This window comes from Physella acuta, unplaced genomic scaffold (assembly GCF_028476545.2).
Source record: "Physella acuta isolate Inbredline_101_S28 unplaced genomic scaffold, ASM2847654v3 ptg000627l, whole genome shotgun sequence".
Lineage (NCBI taxonomy): Eukaryota > Metazoa > Mollusca > Gastropoda > Physidae > Physella > Physella acuta.
In genome coordinates, this window is record NW_026732146.1 from 428,337 (window position 1) to 447,770 (window position 19,434).

A 19,434-nucleotide genomic window follows, 5' to 3' on the forward strand; every position below is an offset into this window, starting at 1 on the left:
TCACATTAAATATAGCTATCTTAACTATAAATGTCAGGTCTTTATTTCCTTTTTCTATTTATGGAAACTGCATGATTCACATGCTTTGTTTTATCCTTAAGTCAACCGTTCAAAAACTGTAAATAATGTACTGGTAATGTATTATATTAATCTTTGTTATCGTTATTATGGCTGTGGTATTATTTTAGCAATCAGTGATATAAACAAACTAGCACATTTCACTAACAATAAGTGCCATAAAATTAATACAGAATAATTGCTTTGCTAATGATCATAGAATGACATGACTTATCTGTGATATATTTAAAATTCTGCTGAATATTTAGCTAGTGAAAGAAATGTAACATTATTTTAAGGTGGGTTGAAGACTTTGCTGTTATTCGATGAATTTTTATTAAATGCTTTTTCAACTGTCTGTAGACTGAGCAGTAATTTGAATGTTTTAATCAGAATAATTTAATTTTCCCAGAGAGTGTTTTATGTTCAAATAATTTTTTAATATTTTTTCATGATTGAGTGCTATTTGCTAACAATAAAAATGATTCCATTTCCATTAATCAGTGTTTTCAATGATGATCTATGTCCAAATGTCACTGTTTGTCTTGTTTTAACACACCATTGTGTTATGACCAAGACCTTGGGTCAAAACATCTACTGTATTGTACTTGAATGGGGATGGAGTGGCCTAGCTGTAGAGAGCTAGACTTCTAACCTATAAGTCTCGAGTTTGATTCTGGGTTCAAGTGATTAAACCATACCAGAGTCCACCCAGCTCTGATGGGTACCTAACTTATGTTAGGGAAAGTAAAGGCGGCTGGGGATAGTGCTGACCACACTCTCTTCATATGCCAAGGTCACAGAAACAGGTGAACTCTGCTTCACTTGCCCCACAAACGGTCAGGTTTGGAAGGAGAGCTTTACTTAACTCATAGTGCAATTGTCTTTAAATTGTTTTATTGCTATTTGCATGAACTTCACATCAGTTTTCATTTTTGTTCATTTATCAGTTAGTGTTACATAATTATACCATTACTCCTGGTTGTAAAATAACTATTAATAACTATTAAAATAATTCAAAGAAATGTTTATATATTATTAATAGTCTTTTATTAATCTGACTAATCATTAGGTTATTAAACTGATATAGTGCTAATGATATTTCTCTTCAATCATTCTAGATTAATTCAACATCCAAACAGAACTAGTATATTTAAATGACGCTAAAAATTAAAACTGCATGAAAGCTTTTGCCTTAATACATTCAATAATTCTTGAAAGAATTTGATTTTTCTGGTTCCAAATAACATGCCTGACTTTTTTTCAATCTATATATACAAACAATTACTGAATATAAGTGCACTGATTTTATCATTTTAAATACAAATAAACATTAGAAAAATCAGAAAAAAAAATCAATGATGTCCATGGTCCCCTTCTAAGCCTGTTAATTTTTTGAAGACTATTGTGACAGCCATAGCAGCAACAGCAAGACCAAAACCACGAAAAGTTTTCTGGATAGCCATTTTACCCCAAGTGACATTCCCACCATTCTCTGGTGTGTAACGCCAAGCTTCATTTCTGTAAGATGAGAAGAAAAAACATCTAAATTGTATAAAATGTAAAAGGATGTATAATATGTGTAACGCCAAGCTTAACAATCTATATATATATAATTCTCTTCTTCGAGCCGTTAGAAAACAAGCTGCAAACGCTCTCCCTACCTCCCCACCCCTACATGGTTTTAGTGAGCTGTGTTCACTCTAAATGTTTACAAGCAGAGCCAACGATTTTAAACGTAGGGGGGGGGGAGGAGGGAAGGAAGGGGGGGGGGTATGGTCCTTAACGAGCTACTTATAGTGTTTTAAAGAAATATTTTCAGTGTCAGCGTTGGTACTGTCAAATTCACAAATTATGAATTATTGAAAATTAGAAACAACTAAATAGCGGCGTATGTTATGCCGCGGGCCGGCTCGTATTTATATAATAAAAAAATAATCTTAGGCAGTATTAATACTAATAATACTAAATTTCTTTGCAACAATACATATGCTACGGCAGGGGCTTGGTGCACGGTAATGTCCGGCTTAGGTGTTCCACCCAAAAAGTTGATAAATCATCAGCTCGTCTAGCAACGGAAAAATTGAAAATTGTACCCATACAAACTATATAACTTCTTTAGTCTGTGTCTAAAATTAACTGTAATGTAAATCATGTGCTGTTTGATTTAATAAAATACATTAGGCCTAAATATTAGTATTTCTCGCTAACTTGGAGGCGTGGTCGGTTGCTAACAACAATATGGCGTCCGGACTGGACGCTTGACTTCCGACGATTTTTCGGCCAAATTCCAGAGACCTTCTACTAATTAGTTTTTAAAATGTTTACCACGCGCAAAATGGCGGGACTTTCACGTTATAACAACAAGCTATAGGTGGCAGGGCTATATATGCCAGAAAAGCATTTTAAAATTTGCGTTGGAGAATGAAGGCTAAATTTAAAAGTTGGTTTCATCAAATATACTAGAACTTTTTAAATATCGATTTCCATATTACAAAATTGATTTCCATAGTAAAGCATTATTAGTTTTATCAGTCTATGAAAAATAAATCAAATATCGTCAACCCTTTTTTATAAGACCAGCCACAAAAATGACAACCAAATTTTTTTTAAAAAAATAAACCACGTGACCACTATTTGGAGATCACTAGTGAGGGACTCTTGTGCATGGCCACTTAAAAAGTCTAACCTGATTTGTGGTTTTCTTTACCTTCAAGGGTTAGAAGAGTTGTCATGGAGAGATGTGTTGGACAAGGCAGTGATTGACAATAAATATTAAATTAAGTAATTTAGTTTAAAAAGAACTAAAAACTCCAAAATTAGTGCCTAATGGATTAAATATGGATGTCTATTATTCAGTGGTCATGTTTAACCATTAATGTCCCATTCATTCTACCAAAACTCCACCCATGACGACCCAATGTAAGGAGCATAACTCTGTATGATCAAGTGAATAGTTTCACAAAATATTTGTTTTTGTCTAAATGAAATTGAAAATTAAGATAAAAACTACTGCTTAATGTTGGGCATAAACCTGGCTTTCCAACAGTATTAAATAGAATATATTATATTCGGTAAAAGTACAGTATAAAAATAAAAAATGTCGGAGAAAATTCAAAACAGGTCATTTTCGGTAGTCAACTTTATTTATTTTTGTCTAAACAACTATGCATCGAATTTAACAGTTAAATATCAATTTGGTTATGTTTAACATATATAATTCATAAAATACATGCCTAGATACGTTTAGAGGCATTAATTTTTTTTATTTTTAATATTAAATCTACTAAAAATACGACAGATGAGTCGAAAATTTCGAGATAGAAAGAAACTATTATTTTTTATCTTTCAAAAGCGCCATTGAAATTAGAAGGCCGGAAAAGGATGCTGAAACCATCCGACTTCCTGTTTAGTTAAAAATTAGGATTTGTAGGCCAAATTTTAATAAAACAAATTTAATTTTTCTATGCGTATTGTAAGCGGGCGGCAGCGGGCGTTACGGGACATTAACGGTGTCGGGCGGCAGCGGGCGTTACGGGACATTAATGGTTAAATTGATAATTGCGTAAATTCTAGATTTAGTGAGAAAAACTACTAAATATTACAATTATATAGAGGAGCTTACACTTTTCGGACACACATAGCGAAAAAACGCAACGTAAAAATTCCATGCGGTCTCATTCAGTAACCGCTTAACATAGAAAACAAAAAAAAGTATCATATCTATCCGCAACCATTCTACTTTAATAATGTGTGTGTCATTTTGTATTCATACGCATAGAACTTAAGCTATTCTTGTTATAGTGACTGGGGGGTCTTAACGTGTGTTCGAACACATGTAATACAGTTTTACATGTGTTCGGACACCTTTACCCGTCATCGGACATAGCACTTTTTGTTCATTTAGAATAATTTAAAGTCAATTTAATGAATAAAAACATATATTATATGCATGTATATTGTGTTATTGATTGTTTGTGAGGTAATTTTAATAGTATAAAACCTTTTTCCCACACTCCCAAAGTTCATCCCATTCAGCCATTGCGGCTCGCGCAGTACGCTGCTAAGCCAGCCAGGTCACATGATTCCCCCTCCTCTTTCGCATTCCACTGCCTTCTTGACCTTATTTTGACCCTTTCCCTTCAATAACCAGCCCCTTTTATGCTCTAAATTCTTATTTAGTAATATTTTTGTGTTGCTGTCCGCTCCCATGTAAGGCCAAATAAGTTAGCGAACACCCCTTTTTTATTGTTCAAGCACAAAAAAACCCATTAACCTTGACATTTACGATGTTCCATACATATATAGAAGCTATTTATAGTGTAACCTTTTAGCTAAGCATTGATTGGTTCAAGTTTTGCCCCTAAGTCCAACCCTAGGTCACTTCATCCGGCTGGTGTAAAAATAGAAATGTGCGTACCATGCAACGTTAAAAAATTTCTAAAAATAATTCTTGAGAAAGGAAACGGAAGTACTTGACACGGAAGTGTTCATAAATGAACAGTTTACGTGCAGGCGCCGTGGTTTCGCGTGAGACATGCTAATTAAAGTTTCTATGAGCCAAAAACCGACGAAGTGTTCGCTCCTACGTAATTTTTGGTGTGTGTCCGAAAAGTGTAAACTCCTCTATATTATTATAATCTTTGCTAATCTTCACAAGCAGATTCGCATTTTACCCCCACTCAGAGTAAGTATCATGTGGGGGGAAGATGAAAGACTAAAATGTCACGTGGCCGACGTTTTTCGCACCCTTCTCGCAATTTACTGACTCGCCATTCCGCGTCTCGCAATTTACCAACACCGTGATTTACCTTATCCATGGATCCTTGAGGCCTCGAGCTGCAAGCCTTTTCTGAAGTCGTTCAAGCTCTGGGATACCTTCAGCTTTAAATGTTCTCCAGTCAGGAACTTCGTGAGGTGCATGACCACCCCCACCACCCATTTTGACGTAGAAAAAACAAAAGCTAACAGGACAGAAAGAGGATTCTGTTGAACAATATTTGTTATGACCTTCTGTTCTGCTGGATTACTTTGTGCTTATCATTGTTTTCGTTTAGGATTTTAGAGACTAAATAAAAGTGAGATTCAAAAATAGGCCTCTAGTGAAACGAAATTTGAAGCCTGCGTAAGACTAGCCACTAGATCTAGTAACTTAGTAATAGTAAGTAAAAGACAAGATTTAGATCTAGATCTAGTTCTAGATCTATCTTCTATGTCTGTGGTAAGTTACCGAATAAATAAATAGCCTGTACTGTAGGCCTACTACTACTAGACTAGATCTAGATTTGGGACCCGGGTCAATAGCCTCGGCCGCTATTGGGACCCGGCATTAAGTTCGTTGAGCACTTGTACAACCTGTATTAATAAATTAGATCTATACCTTTTATGTTTATTTGATTTATCTTGTGGATTTGCTCGTATTTATTTTTCTTTTATTGTAATTAGTTATTGCGGATTATCTAGCGTTGGTTCTTGTGTTGCTATTACTAAATACCCTATATTTAATTTAGCTGTATAGGCCCTCCTATACAAAATCATTAAATATATAACTATTATCGTAAGACGTCGTGGTCGAGTGGAGAACGCAGTACCTCCTGCATCTCGATCAGTTATGGGATCAGAACCTATCAAAGCTCTCGTTTTCGCGTGAAACAAAGTGTATTTAATATTTATCTAAGTCTAACATTCCATAGAGTTGTTTGCAAAAGTGTCTTTTTGTAATTGTTTTTTTTTTTAAATAGATTTATATTTTTTTTTCTAGATTTAGGTTTTTAAACACGCCAATTAGCCCTATAAAAACATCGTTGCTCCATTGATCGCCCGCTCGCGTTTTCTGGTAAGCGCAAGAAAAATACCGACACGGTCTAGCCAGCAGGGTCACTGTGAGTTCAGATTGCTTTAGGTGTGAACAGTGTAGGTGTATAGCATACGTCATAGCAAAACCATTGCTATGAGCTTGTCGAGATTTGTCGTCGTCGTAGTCCTCCCCCCTCCCAACCCAGCAAGCGGGAAAAACGGATTTGGGGTCATTGTGAGTTCAAATGTTACGTATTGCTTCTATTAAAGCCGTACTACAACGCATTTGAGATATTCATGTTCAAGAAAACGGGCCCGGGAGCTGTAGTCTGCAGCCTACATGAGCTATCTTATACAATTATATATATTTATATATATATATATTTATATATATATATATATATATATATATATATATATATATATATATATATATATATATATATATATATATATATATATATATATATTTGGATATATATATATATATATATATATATATATATATATATATATATATATATATATATATATATATATATATATATATATTTGGACGGATAGACCTATGAAATCAAATTATGTTTAACAGAAGAGAAAAAAAAACACTTTTTTACATGCGCTCTCAACATTCGCTCGTCCATAGAAGTTCATACCATAGGCCATAATTATATTATAGACCTAACGACACCCACTCACCATAACATTTGTCAGTAATGTCAGTAATTACAAGGGAAAAAATCACAACAGAAAAGATATATTCTGCATTTTAAAAGAATTTTTGTATAACTAAATCTTAACAATTCTATTGGCTGGTCCCAATAGCGGCTGAGGCTATTAGGACCCGGGTCCCAATAGCCACGGCCGCTATTGGGACCAGGGTCCGAATAGATGCATCCATTCTAGAATCTAGATGTAGATTAGAAATCGGGGTAATCTATCGTTTTAGGTACGTTAAATTGCCAGCGACTAGAAATGTACGAAAAAGTTACCTCATTGTCAAGATTTTAATAGAAGTATATTGTGATATATGTGTGTCAAATATTATAGATAAATGAATAATAAACCTAAATCAATGTCTAAATAGTAAATATATCAATATAGGCCAGAACTTACTTTAAACAGCAGTGTTTGCAAGCAAGATTTCCTATATAAACAGCAGCCATTTGTAAAATAGAGTTGCCTTCCCCTGAATCTCGCGCTTTAAGTTTACAAAAAAAGATGGCTGCTCTAGTAAATGAGCATGGTTGCATCTGTTGGAAGCATCGCTAGTCTTCATTTATTGCTGAAAAGTTTTAATTTAATTGTTTAAAAACAGGTACATAAATGAAACAAGGAAACATTTTTGTATTTTTCAAAGTATAAATCCTCAAAATGTGAGATAGTTATTAAAATTTAAGACGTCACCTGATTTTCACATTACTAGTCACGAACGATTTTACGTACCAAAAATGATAGATTACCATAATCAGGGCACACGGTAATTTTTTTAGGATTTTTAGAAAATGGCAGATTTGTTAGGTGGAGTTACATAAATATTGTCTTGATACTTAATTATCGAAATGTACTCAAAAAATGACATTTACACATTTATAAGAAGGTTTGCATATGGTTTGCCTAAGAAATATTGTAATTTCATGTTAATTTCTAGTAGTAAAAGAATAACAAGAATAAAGGTATCAGTTGCAGGTTCGTTTACAAGGTTTAGTATACTTCATTTGTTTACCAAAGCCTAGTTCTAGTTGTAAGATTTAATTTGTTAGTTATATTTACATCTACCTGTAGACTAGTAATAGTCCATACTTCTGCATATAGTATAGATCTACAGGGTAAATTTTAATCAGTAAACAGAAAAGAGTAATCCACTACGGGTATTCCAAACACATTGAGCTCACTTCTATTTATGAACTTTGCACTGTAGTGTAGACTTGTCATAACATTCTAGTAGGCTACAATTGTACTAGTATTACTAGTAGTTGTGTGCTGAATGACTAGGCTTTTGTTTGTTTATGGGGCTCATTGTACTAGTTATTGGAAGCTTCCAGCAAAAGCATATTCATTCCGGCAACCATTGCTACACCAGAAAGACCACAGACAAGATTGAGGGAGCATGACATGTTGACTACTTTTGCTGTGTTTGATGTCTAAGATGTGTTCCGATAGAAAATCCAGTAAAAATCGTACTCAAAATATACTTTTGTGCTGTATTTATGTGTGAAAATTACAAAAAGTGATTGTTATAATGATTGCCATGTTATTAGTTAATAAATTATATCGTTTGTTCCTGTTTTGTAAAAAAAAAATTTGAAAAAAAAAATGTCCTAGATTACTGACGGTACTTATAAGTACCAATTTATGTTTGGGCCATTAAAAATTTATTAAACGAAATTTTCTTCGACATATGCTTTGAATGTGCCAAAAGCAATATATTAACACATCGTTTAAGTAAAAATCTCATTCAGAACATAATTCCGTAAATAAAGTGAACTGTAGAGTTAGTAGCAATAGTACTAGTAGTAGGCTTTTAGTGAGAATTATTCTAGTAGTACACTCAGCAGTAAAATGAATGGCAAAGGTAATGAATGTGGAATTGTGACACTTTAATGGTGTAAAAGTGTGAAGATGAGGGGTGCAATGAGTGTCACATGAAATCTTATTGTTGATTCAAGGTTTACTTTTGGTTAATAATTTCTTTTCAATTTTCTTTGATCATCAAGGTCTACAAAAGTTTTAAAAATCAGCAAGGAAAGAAAAATTTTAACAGCTGAAATAACTAGAGTACAGTGCAATGGAGGAAACAACGTTGCTTTTCCGCCACCTGCCTTCTGCTCTGTCCCCAGAGGAGCGGAAGGATCTCCTTCATTATCTTGGGGCAACACAAGTCAAAATTATGGGAAAGACTGGACCAATGGTAGATTTGTTTACATTAATTAAACTTCTTTATCATTGGTTAGTATAATTTGAAAAGTTTTATCAAACTTACCTCTAATCCTTAATTGGTGTTCAGCATGATTCAAATGATGATGGCTAATTAAAAAAGTAATGTTTACGGTATCTTTAATTGTTTTTTAATCCTACACATCATTATCTGAATGAAGTGATATTTTAATATGTTTATTAGTATTAAAACTGTAAATTTTCTTTGAGCTTTTTATTAAGTTAGTGCTGGCAGCCATGTAGGCTTTATTAACAAATGCATTTTAATACATCATACTAGTTGTAAACCAACATTAAGTATTCAGTATTTAACATGTTGCAGAAAAATACAGGATTTGCTGTGTTTGCAAGTAAAGAGCAGGCCACTAAGGTACTATTTATTTAAAAGATATTAGATATCTTATAGTATATCTGCTTAGGGTGCTACTTTTAGGTACAGTAACAAAATAATGATTATTATAAATATTATTACTGTTTTCTTATTAGCAGTTAATAAATTAAATTTAAAAAAACATTTTAAAAAAAGAGCTCCAAAAGTGCCATGTGCAATTTTGAACTTTCTTATATTTCATGTAAATAAATAAATTTTTATTGCTAGGTTTTGAACCAGCTTCACCAGGTTGAGTTTCTAGGATCAAAGCTTGTGGTTGAGTTTGCTAAACAGAAACAGCCCAACCTGCCTTCAGTGGTGGATAGTGAAGGGTAAGCTCTTGAAATAAACGTACACGTTTTTTATTAATGGTATCTGAGGTATTGCAAGGGTATGAGAGTGTGTTATTGAATGATTTTTATTAATAAAAGATTGTGACAAGGGATGTAAGGACGTGGCGTTTGAGAGTAGGATCTGGTTGCTGGGAGAAATAGGTTAGAACAGTCTTCATTATACTGTACTAGGGCGTGGAGGTCCTTCGCCGTGAATATAATCTTTGTATATGTTGTCAATGTTGTTGTCTGTGTCTATTTAGCTCGTCGTGAATATAGTCTTTGTATGTGTTGTCAATGTTTTGTCTGTGTCTATTTAGTTATTACAATAAACTGGGAATTGAAACTATCCGATCTTGTCGAGCCATTTGTATTGAATTGATAAATCTACGATATTATGTATGAGCAACCCTGTCCATAACTCACTTCGTAACAATGGTAATAAATTTAAAATCAGTTAAAGTCAGCTCTCCCACACATAAGCATACAAACGATTTTAAGTAATTATTATTTAGTGGAATGATTTACCTGATTTAAGAATTGTATCAATTAGCATCATTTGGAAAATGAAAAGCCTTGAATATGGGGCACAATTTTGACAAAGACAAAGTGAACATTAAAGAAGTAGAATTAAAGAGATAATGCTAATTGTTTAGTATTAAATAAAAAAAAAATCTATTGTGCTGTGCAGATGAACACTGATAGTGGGTTGTTTGTGTACTTTTGTACTTACTGGCAGTTATCCTTTGAATAAAATGGGTGATCTTAATCTAGTATTTACACAATTTTGGTAAGAAAGTACTTATTGCTGACAACGTTACTGGAAATACACAAGGTGCTATATCCTATTACATTGAGGTTTTCAATATTTAGCTTCTATTTATAGACATATCAATTTTTTTAGAATTTTTGAACAGAAATTTGTATTTCTAGAATTTTTAAACAGATTTTCTGTTATATACTCATATAAAATATAATTTGCTCAAATTGTTATAAGTATTCTAGACTAAATCTCTCACCTGCTAAATCGTTTGGTGGTAAATGTTAACTTGGCCATATATTCCAGGGATTTAGTCTCAGCCACCACATGGGTCACACAGAGGTTGCTGTTTCCTTCTTTGATGCTGAAAGTTCAAATTGAAACTTAAATTGATTTTATTATTATTTTTGGCTCTCATTTATATTTGAACATTTTTATTTGATTCTGTTCTTTCTTTCTTTTGTTTTAAACTGTGTTATAATTTTCTTGAACATACTAACAGGGTCAGATGTAAAACAGAGGAAGATGATCCAAGCATAGCCTCAGATACTAAACAGCCACCACCAGAACCTAAAGAAATCAAATTTGATACTACCTTCAACGTCTGGGGGTAAGATGCTAAGAAAAAATGTTTTTATTCTATGTTGACATATACTGGTGATTGTCGGAAACAGTTTTTTTGTATGTCCCAAGTGTTACTTTGTGTTGTCTGTGCTTCATTTTGTTTTTTTATTAAAATAAATAAACATGTTTAATTTTTCTTGTTAAAGTTACAACTATAAACAAAATGGTTTTTTACATGTAGGTTAAAACACCCTCGCAGGCCAGATCTTCGTTATTTGTATCCCCCACCCACCCCTTCAATCCTAAGAAACATAATGAACACTCTAGCAGCTGTGCCCAAGTTTTATGTTCAGGTAATTTGTCTTTTAAAACTTGTATTGATTTTGTGATTGGGAGTGAATTAATAACAGATAGTTGATTGGACGATGTTGACTTAGAGCTAGTTAAGTTGTCAGAAGAAAACAACTCTAGTTTATATGTTTTGTCAAATTTGTATACAAAGGCTTGTTTATTTTCTATACATAAGTAAACAGCACGTGTAATATAATGGTCAGAAGTAAACAGTTTAGAGATAATTTAACATTTATGTGTAAAAATTATAATTAATAGTTAATTTACTGGACAATGGGAAACAAGCAAGAGCTAATGTAGTGGTCATAAGTATAGACACCATGTAACTAATTTACCGTTTACAAGCAAACAAGTACCTAATGTACTGGTCATAGTATAACAAATGATTGCTAAATTACTGTGAACATTTTGGTTTTAGGTTCTTCACCTGATGAATAAGATGGATCTTCCTGCTCCATTTGGTGCTGTCACTATCACCCCACCTTTAGTAAGTTACATTGATTCTAGGGTGACAGGAAAAATGTGCAATGGAAAACTACACACACAAAAGTGTGCAATGGCATTTTTTTTTAAATTCAAGAATTTATAGACATTAACAAAGAATAACCACATGTACATTGTAGCATAATAAAACACTTTTTCATGAAATATAACAAAATTAAAATGTATTTGTGTAATTATTTTGTATTTGCACTTTCTTTTTCTGCATTTTTCATTTGAGCATTTTTCTGGGAACCTGATTTTAGCCATTAGTCATTACTCACCTTCTACAACTTGCTGATATTAGCTTCTGTTTTCATAATAAGAGTAGTACTAAATGTTATAGTTTTAATTTGTATGTTGAAATACATGCAAAAGTGAGTACAGTAGATCAGGCCTGGCGTAAGGGTCTTACTCCCATAGCATTACCACTTTCATTCTTTTCTAGCCAGCCTAGCAATACTAATTAGAAAATCTATGGTTCTGCTGGACCTTAAAGAAGTGAATTTTTACTTTCTACTCAAAATAACTTCAATCTATATTTTATTCTGGGCATTGCATCTTTCCTATATATTTTTTATTAAAATCTTATGATGAACTGCATTCAATCCATTATCTTGGTTCTTGTTAATTAAAATGGAGATACTTTCAAATATTTTCCAGCATCCAGATGTACTGGAGTACCAGATATCAGATGATGTTGACCAGAGAGAGATGGACATTTCTAGCGAGTCGGAATCTGAGATTGAAAGTGATGCTGACAGCATGCAAAGGTAAATTGATAAGTAATATATATCATGCAGCGTTTGTAGTTATTATACCTATTTCATTTATTTTTAACTAAATTATACATGCAGTTAGCTGATGGTGTGGTAGAAGGAAATAGCATTCAGCTGCTAGCTTAAAGGTTTTGAGTTCAGATCTTGATCTTGGAAGTCCATCCATCTCTGGTGGGTATCTAACTCACATTAGGAAAAAAGGCAACTAGGCATAGTGCTGACCATACTATCCCTTCATATGCCGATAACGTTGAAACAGATGAACTCTATTTCATCTGCTCTAAGTGTCTTGGGCACGAATGGGATGAAAAATTATGATAAATGAAATTAATTCTGCTAAATATGAATCTATAATTCTGTTTGTAGGTAGTTGTAAATATAAACATTTTACTTTTATCTAGGGTAAAGGTAGATAATTCTGCTAAAAGACCCCATCGTTTAAACAAGAAAAGGCCCAGTAAACGTCCAAAGCTGTCTGACCTACAAGACAGTGGTTTACCTGTTGTATCTACCACACCCGTCCAAGTGTCTGATGTCTTTGAGCAAAGCACCGGCGCTGGAACCAAGAAAATTGAACTGAAAATTCCATCTACAATTTTACCACCTGTCACCACTCTACCCCAGGCGGACCCAGTACATAACTCTGGTGTCCCCCCTACAGACTCAACCCAGGTCAATAATGACCTGAATACAAACTTGTTAGTTAGTCAGCGCCTTACTTCAGGAATTCTGCTCGACACAGGTGAGAAAGTTGAAGATACCAAACAGTATCACTCAGATACAGCATTTCCACCTGTCCACCCCTCCACCGATATGGCTGACACACCTGAGGACAGTGGATCTTATGATGTCCCTCTGCCACCTAATTACTCAACAGGTAATTAGTTTATTTTTTAATTTACTACCCACTTAAACAGCAGGTAATCAAGTTGTTTTTTTCTTTTCCTATCCACGTAACTTCTGTTAATTCTTGGAGTTAATTTAGTTAATTATTCTAAATTAATTTTATATTGTTAAAAGTATTAAAAGTAAATCTGTGGTTTGATCATAGACTTTTATATGTAAATAACACAAGTCTATAATGAGATTTAAATGACAATTATAAGGATTTTAGTCTTAAATCTTACTTAGTTTCTGCAAATTGTAATTCAACAATAGAAAGTGCTAATATTGTTTTGCTATTTTTCCTTAAAGAATGCTTGATATTTTATTTCATTCAGATCAGGCCCCACCCACAGCTCCTGTTGTAGTTGGAGGATTTGGTATTATTCAACCTGTTCAAAAAGTAAGATATTTCTAATGTTTAGCATCATTCAACCTGTTCAAAAAGTAGCATATTCCTAAACTGTTTGGCTTCATTTAACCTGTTAAAAAAGTAAGATATTCCTATAATGTTTGGTATCATTTAGCTTGTTCAAATATTAATATATTACTAAACTGTTTTGTGTCGTTTAAAAATGCAGAGGTTATTCACGTCCTATATTTTTAGAATTTTTTTCTACTCAGCTGTGTCATTATCATATATTTTAAAATTAATTTTTGTTACATTAATTCCATTATATTTTCTAAGTGTATTTTTGCTGATATCTTAAAATTGTGTCAATATTTATGTTTATTATTATGTTAAATAAACATTTTTAGATATGTGGGTATTTATATAAATTAGGCAACAATCTACAATTGTATCAATATAATTACATTATACTTCAAAATTTGCTTCTTTTTTATAATCAGAGATTCAACCCAAAAATACTGAAAGATAATTACATTTTGCCTTAAAAAATATGTTCTTTCTTTTTATTTTACCAGCCTGTAGATAAAGATGATACACAAGAAAGTGCTGAAAGAGAATGGACAAAATCAAAATTTATTTCTTCATCAGAATTAAGAAAATCAAGATTGTCACATTCTGGTAGGTTATTTCTTTCTTTTCCTGTAGCATGGAATCAATTTCATTGCAATCATTTTAACAATTATTAAGATGGCTATGTACTACAAAGTAAATAGAAAAATACTTAAAACTAAACAGCAGAACTACTTTATAAACATTTTAATATTTTTAAATTGAACTATTTGGTCATGTAACTTAAAGTTTTATTATATAAGCACAAACACTGAGATGAAACTTAATTTTCAGAAATGAAAGAGTTGAGTGTATTTAAAAGATACAATGAAGGCGAGCCTTCTTGTCGTCTCTACATTAAAAATCTGGCCAAAACAGTTGATGAGGAGGTAATTTTTTTTTGTAATTCTTTTTTTTTTAACTTAGTTCTATGTAGCAGAGGATCATACATTATGTAGATACCTCTTTCTAGGTTAATACATCACACTACATAATTTATAGTTTTTCTACATACTTTTAGTGATATCACATAAATCTTTTGTGATTTTTTTTTTTCTGTTTAACTTTAATACATAGTATTTTTGTTATTTTCATCAAAATTATTAGTAGTAATGTTTTGCTTAATTTTACTTTTTCTATATCTAATATCAGTTAAGCTGACCAATTGATCCTGACTATACCAGCATGTTTTGCTTTCTTTTTACAGGACCTTCATTGGGTGTATGGCCGCTATGTTGACTGGGATAATGACATTGAAAAAAATATGTACGTAAACATTTTCATTATAATAGAGTGAGTTTCAGGATCTGTTAAGCACTGTAGACAAGGTGGCAATAGAGGTGCATATTGTTATGTAGGGTTGGAGTGGTTGGGTAATATAGCTCATGACTGCATACATCAAAGTCCACCCAACTATGGGTACCTGACTTAGGTCTGGGAAATAAAGGCAGGTGGGTATAGTGGTGACCACACTATCCCCTCTATGCCCAGGCCATTAAAACGAATGACTTATATTTTATTTGCCCCATGTGTCTTAGGTATAATTGAGAAAAGATTATGATAGTGCCAAACATGCAAAAACTTGATAGAAAAGAGGTAGAATAAACAGATGAATTCTGCCCTTTGGTCTGTCAACTTTTTAAAAGTCAGAATAAAATTTAGTGTTTGTCCTGTTGGTCTGTGTTGAAATTCCACCCAGGACAGTATGGTTACATTAGTGTTGTTGAGAGTAAAATGTCCAAGAGAAGACATGAAAATACATTCTCATCAGGTGAGCATGCCAGTATTGTTACATGTGTAAATTATGCACAGTTGGACACCAAACTGGATAGGTGTTGAGTTGTGTAATGTTGTCATAGAAATGGTTCAATTTTAAATCATCCATGCATTTTTTCGAAGATCTTGGGTGTATAGTTTTTATATAATAATAGTTGTGCTTGCAGAAAATATATATATTATATACATTCTGCAGATTCTTTAACATGGTCGAAATAATAGGTGAACTTGCTTTAAAAGAATATACATTTTATTTTTTCCAAATTGTGCATGCTTTGATTGTTTGCTCTGGCAGATTTGACATACGCCTGATGAAGGAGGGACGCATGAAGGGTCAAGCTTTTGTTACTCTCCCCTCAGAGAAAGTCTCAGTCACTGCCCTTAAAGACACCAATGGTTTTATTCTTAAAGACAAGCCTATTGTGGTTGTATCCTTTTCTGCTCATTCAACATGGTTGAGTATAGATACATCATCATCGACATCATGATACACTCATCATCATCGACATCATCATACATTCATCATCATCGACATCATCATACATTCATCATCATCGACATCATCATACATTCATCATCATCGACATCATCATACATTCATCATAATCGACATCATCATACATTCATCATCATCATTCTCAACTCCTATTGGTGCATGAGGCATCAACAAGTGAGTTTCATTGTGTCCTGTCTCTAGCCATAACCTCTGGCTGTTGCAATGTTTGGCTTCTCTCCTTCAACTTTTTTCATGAACCTTCTCCGTGTTCTCCATGCTCAACTAAGTTTCTCTGCCCTCATTCCTAGCTCATGACCCAACTATCTACATCTTTGGTGTCTGATGACTACAGATAATTGTTGAATGAGTGTTCTTGTTTTTAACTTTAAAAAATGTATGTGCAAGATGTGGAGGGATGTTACGACTCGGTGAGAGGTTTGAACTATTTGCTCACCACCATGTGATAATATCAGACACTATGTAGCCATTGTGCCATTTCACATCCAGACGACCAGGTGACAATTTATAGATATGACGGACACAGGACTTTCTTCTTCTAATTTATTCTGGCATTAGACTTGTTTATAATCTTCATGTACATGCTCATGAATCAACCTCCCAACTGAGTCACACCAGTCAGTATCCACCCACTCACCTAGATGATCAAGATAAGGCTAACTCACACACAAATGCACAGTAACCAAGTCTCTACTCAAACATGTCACTATCTTTCAATTTGCATCATCCTTCTAATGCATTCAACATACCCTTCGCACCAACATTCACTTGCGCCAATCTGTACTTGAAACATGCATCATAACAAGGGGTATGTTTTGAGTACAGCATGGTTCGAATGGAAGTGGGAAGGTTAGGCATGTCATGGTGTATCATAATTTATTAAAAGGCTGTAAACTCTCTCTATTAGTTTACACTAATAAAGAGGGTATTTTTTTATCTGCGCTTCAGACCATTATTCAATGAATAAAACAGATGAACTAGTAAGTAAGTTCCACAAGCTCATGACTTAAAAAACATAACATCTTTATAATTAAAAAGAAATTATACACCTACATTAAAAATGGTGCTCAGAACATTAGCCATGGTTTAAGCAATACTAGACCAGAGGTTAACCACTTAAAATGGTAGCACTAGAAACTCATTGCCCTCTTGTCTGTTCTGACACTTAATACACATATTTCTTCAAGTGGATCATTGTAAATGTAAACTTAAGAAGTGTATTGTATTATTTTAAAATGTATGGTTAACTTAACAATTGGGGAGGCTAAGTAAGTTTTAACTTTATATAGAACAATTGGGATCTGTTTGTTTTTGCACACATTGATAAACATATTTTAGTGCTTTAGGATGGGGTTGGGGTTAATTAAATTTAGAAGTAGAGTAAGAAGATGTAAGGCTTCCCACATTTGGGCTAAGAAGTAGGGGAGGGCAACATTGTGAGTTCTGAACTTATCCACTGGATAAGAAGATGCAAGTCTCCCCCACTTTTGACACTTTGCTGGTTTGATCTATATGTGTAATTTGTGCTTGAGCTTACTGGAACATGTTTTATGGTTTATTTATTGAAAGGAAAATAGTTTGCATCTATTGCTATGATATCATATTCAAGATCTGTTTTATTTTATCTTATTTTCATATGTACTACTGCACTTATTTTTCTTATATAAAACTATTAGTATTGTCTTTATGATTTGAGGTTTTTTTTCCATTCTAAAAATACAACATCCCAACAGAAATCAGCTGGATGTACTTGCCACACCTTTTTTATTCAATATTAATACTATTAAAACTATAAAATAAAATTTCTCTACCCTATTTAACTCTGTGTCCTAAAAACTACAGCAAATCATAAATAGCATGACATAGTTTGCATTCAGCAACTATTAAATGCATTTATAAAAAAATTAACAAAACATTTCACATTCATTATTTTTTAAATGTTTATTAAACAATTTGAGAAAAACAATAAAAAAGAATTTTTAAAACAAAACATTCCTTTCATAATAGTATAAAGAAATGCTCGGTACTATAACATATAAAACACAAAAACAAACTATCAATTTGCATGCGTTTTTAAAATGTTTAATGTTTCTATAATGATAGAAATTTTTCTTAACCAAGGTCCAGCAATTCGCCAGGTCAGCTAAAGCTCACGAAGAAGATACAGGCAAACACTAAAGGGAGACAAAACAAACAGCGAGGGAATTATCTGATTTTTTTTACTACTTTGTTATTTTGCTATGTAAATAAAATACAATACATACAAGTTTATGTATAATTTTACACCTGACTTTGCATTCATTGTTTGATAATGTCCATGTGTTTTTTTTTACCAGGAGCTGCTATCTTATGACTGACTTATAAGGTAGTAGAAAGCTTGTAGATTAATATATACATACACCAAGGATAAGAAAGTGTAAGAAAATAACTGAAAATTAATAAAGTTATATTTTCAACCTTATGGGAGGCGTGGCCTTGAGATAGAGCGCTAGGCTGCTAACCTGAAAGTCTCCAGCTCAAATCTGGGTCCAAGTAAGAATAAAGTCCCCAAGTTAACCCAGTTCTGACGGGTACCTAAATTATGTTAGGAAAAGTAAGGAGCCTGGGTATTTTGGTTGACCACACCTATCTTTCATATGCCTGGGTCAAGAAACATGAACTCTACTTCATCTGCCCAATAATGGATTGCTAGGTCTAGGCAGTGTATCTTTCAGATTTTTTTATCTGGTGGGGCATTTGAAATTTTCGGTGGTGGGGGGGGGGGGGTGGACACGTTAAAAGTATATATTTATTATATAAATTCTGTTCAGGGGGTGGTAGACTCTCTTCGAGGGGGGGGGCGCCTGGAAGAAACACTGCCAGAGAGGATTCTTTACTTACTTTTTCAACCATGGGCCCCGTGCTTTGCCACTGTATAATAATGAACAGTGTTTCTTCCAGACTTTTTTCTCCGGGGGGGCACTTGAAATCTTCGGGGGGGGCGGTAAACTTTCTTCGGGGGGGGCGGACACTGTTAAAAGTATATATTTTCTATGTAAATTATAGAAATTTCATTTCATTCGGGGGGGCGGTAAAAATTTTTCGGGGGGGCTTCGCCCCCCCGAAGAGATGCCTGGAAGAAACTCTGATAATGAATAATTTGTTTTAGGTGTATTTTATAAATAACAACACAGATTGATAACAATATGTGACTACAACATGTTGAGAGATTGGAGTTGGAGGCATTGTGTGGACACATACTTTACCCACATTCTGTGAAGTGATTGCTAGGTTTTCCATGTGAGCTCAATAGACACTAGCAACTAAGCAAACACTTGCCCCACCACTCTTTTCTCTACTTCCGATTTGATTCTACTGGATATGTTAAATCAATTAA

General features: G+C 33.4%; 2 protein-coding genes across 2 annotated transcripts; one reads left to right on the plus strand and one right to left on the minus strand.

Annotated features, from left to right (window-relative positions):
- Nucleotides 1-939: 939 nt before the first annotated feature.
- On the minus strand, nucleotides 940-5,107 carry LOC131948167 (NADH dehydrogenase [ubiquinone] 1 beta subcomplex subunit 3-like). Its single transcript, XM_059309700.1, has 2 exons — nucleotides 4,869-5,107; nucleotides 940-1,578 (listed from the first exon to the last, which is right to left on the minus strand). Exons 1-2 carry the CDS (start codon nucleotides 4,997-4,999, stop codon nucleotides 1,413-1,415), a joined length of 297 nt encoding a protein of 98 aa, XP_059165683.1. The 5' UTR covers nucleotides 5,000-5,107; the 3' UTR covers nucleotides 940-1,412.
- Nucleotides 5,108-5,127: 20 nt separating this feature from the next.
- LOC131948168 (RNA-binding region-containing protein 3) lies at nucleotides 5,128-18,341 on the plus strand. The gene is made up of 15 exons (XM_059309701.1): nucleotides 5,128-5,278; nucleotides 8,571-8,764; nucleotides 9,113-9,160; nucleotides 9,389-9,492; nucleotides 10,755-10,862; nucleotides 11,058-11,169; nucleotides 11,586-11,654; nucleotides 12,311-12,420; nucleotides 12,828-13,303; nucleotides 13,647-13,711; nucleotides 14,236-14,338; nucleotides 14,564-14,658; nucleotides 14,976-15,034; nucleotides 15,840-15,972; nucleotides 18,186-18,341. Exons 2-15 carry the CDS (start codon nucleotides 8,642-8,644, stop codon nucleotides 18,234-18,236), a joined length of 1,656 nt encoding a protein of 551 aa, XP_059165684.1. The 5' UTR covers nucleotides 5,128-5,278; nucleotides 8,571-8,641; the 3' UTR covers nucleotides 18,237-18,341.
- Nucleotides 18,342-19,434: the final 1,093 nt, after the last annotated feature.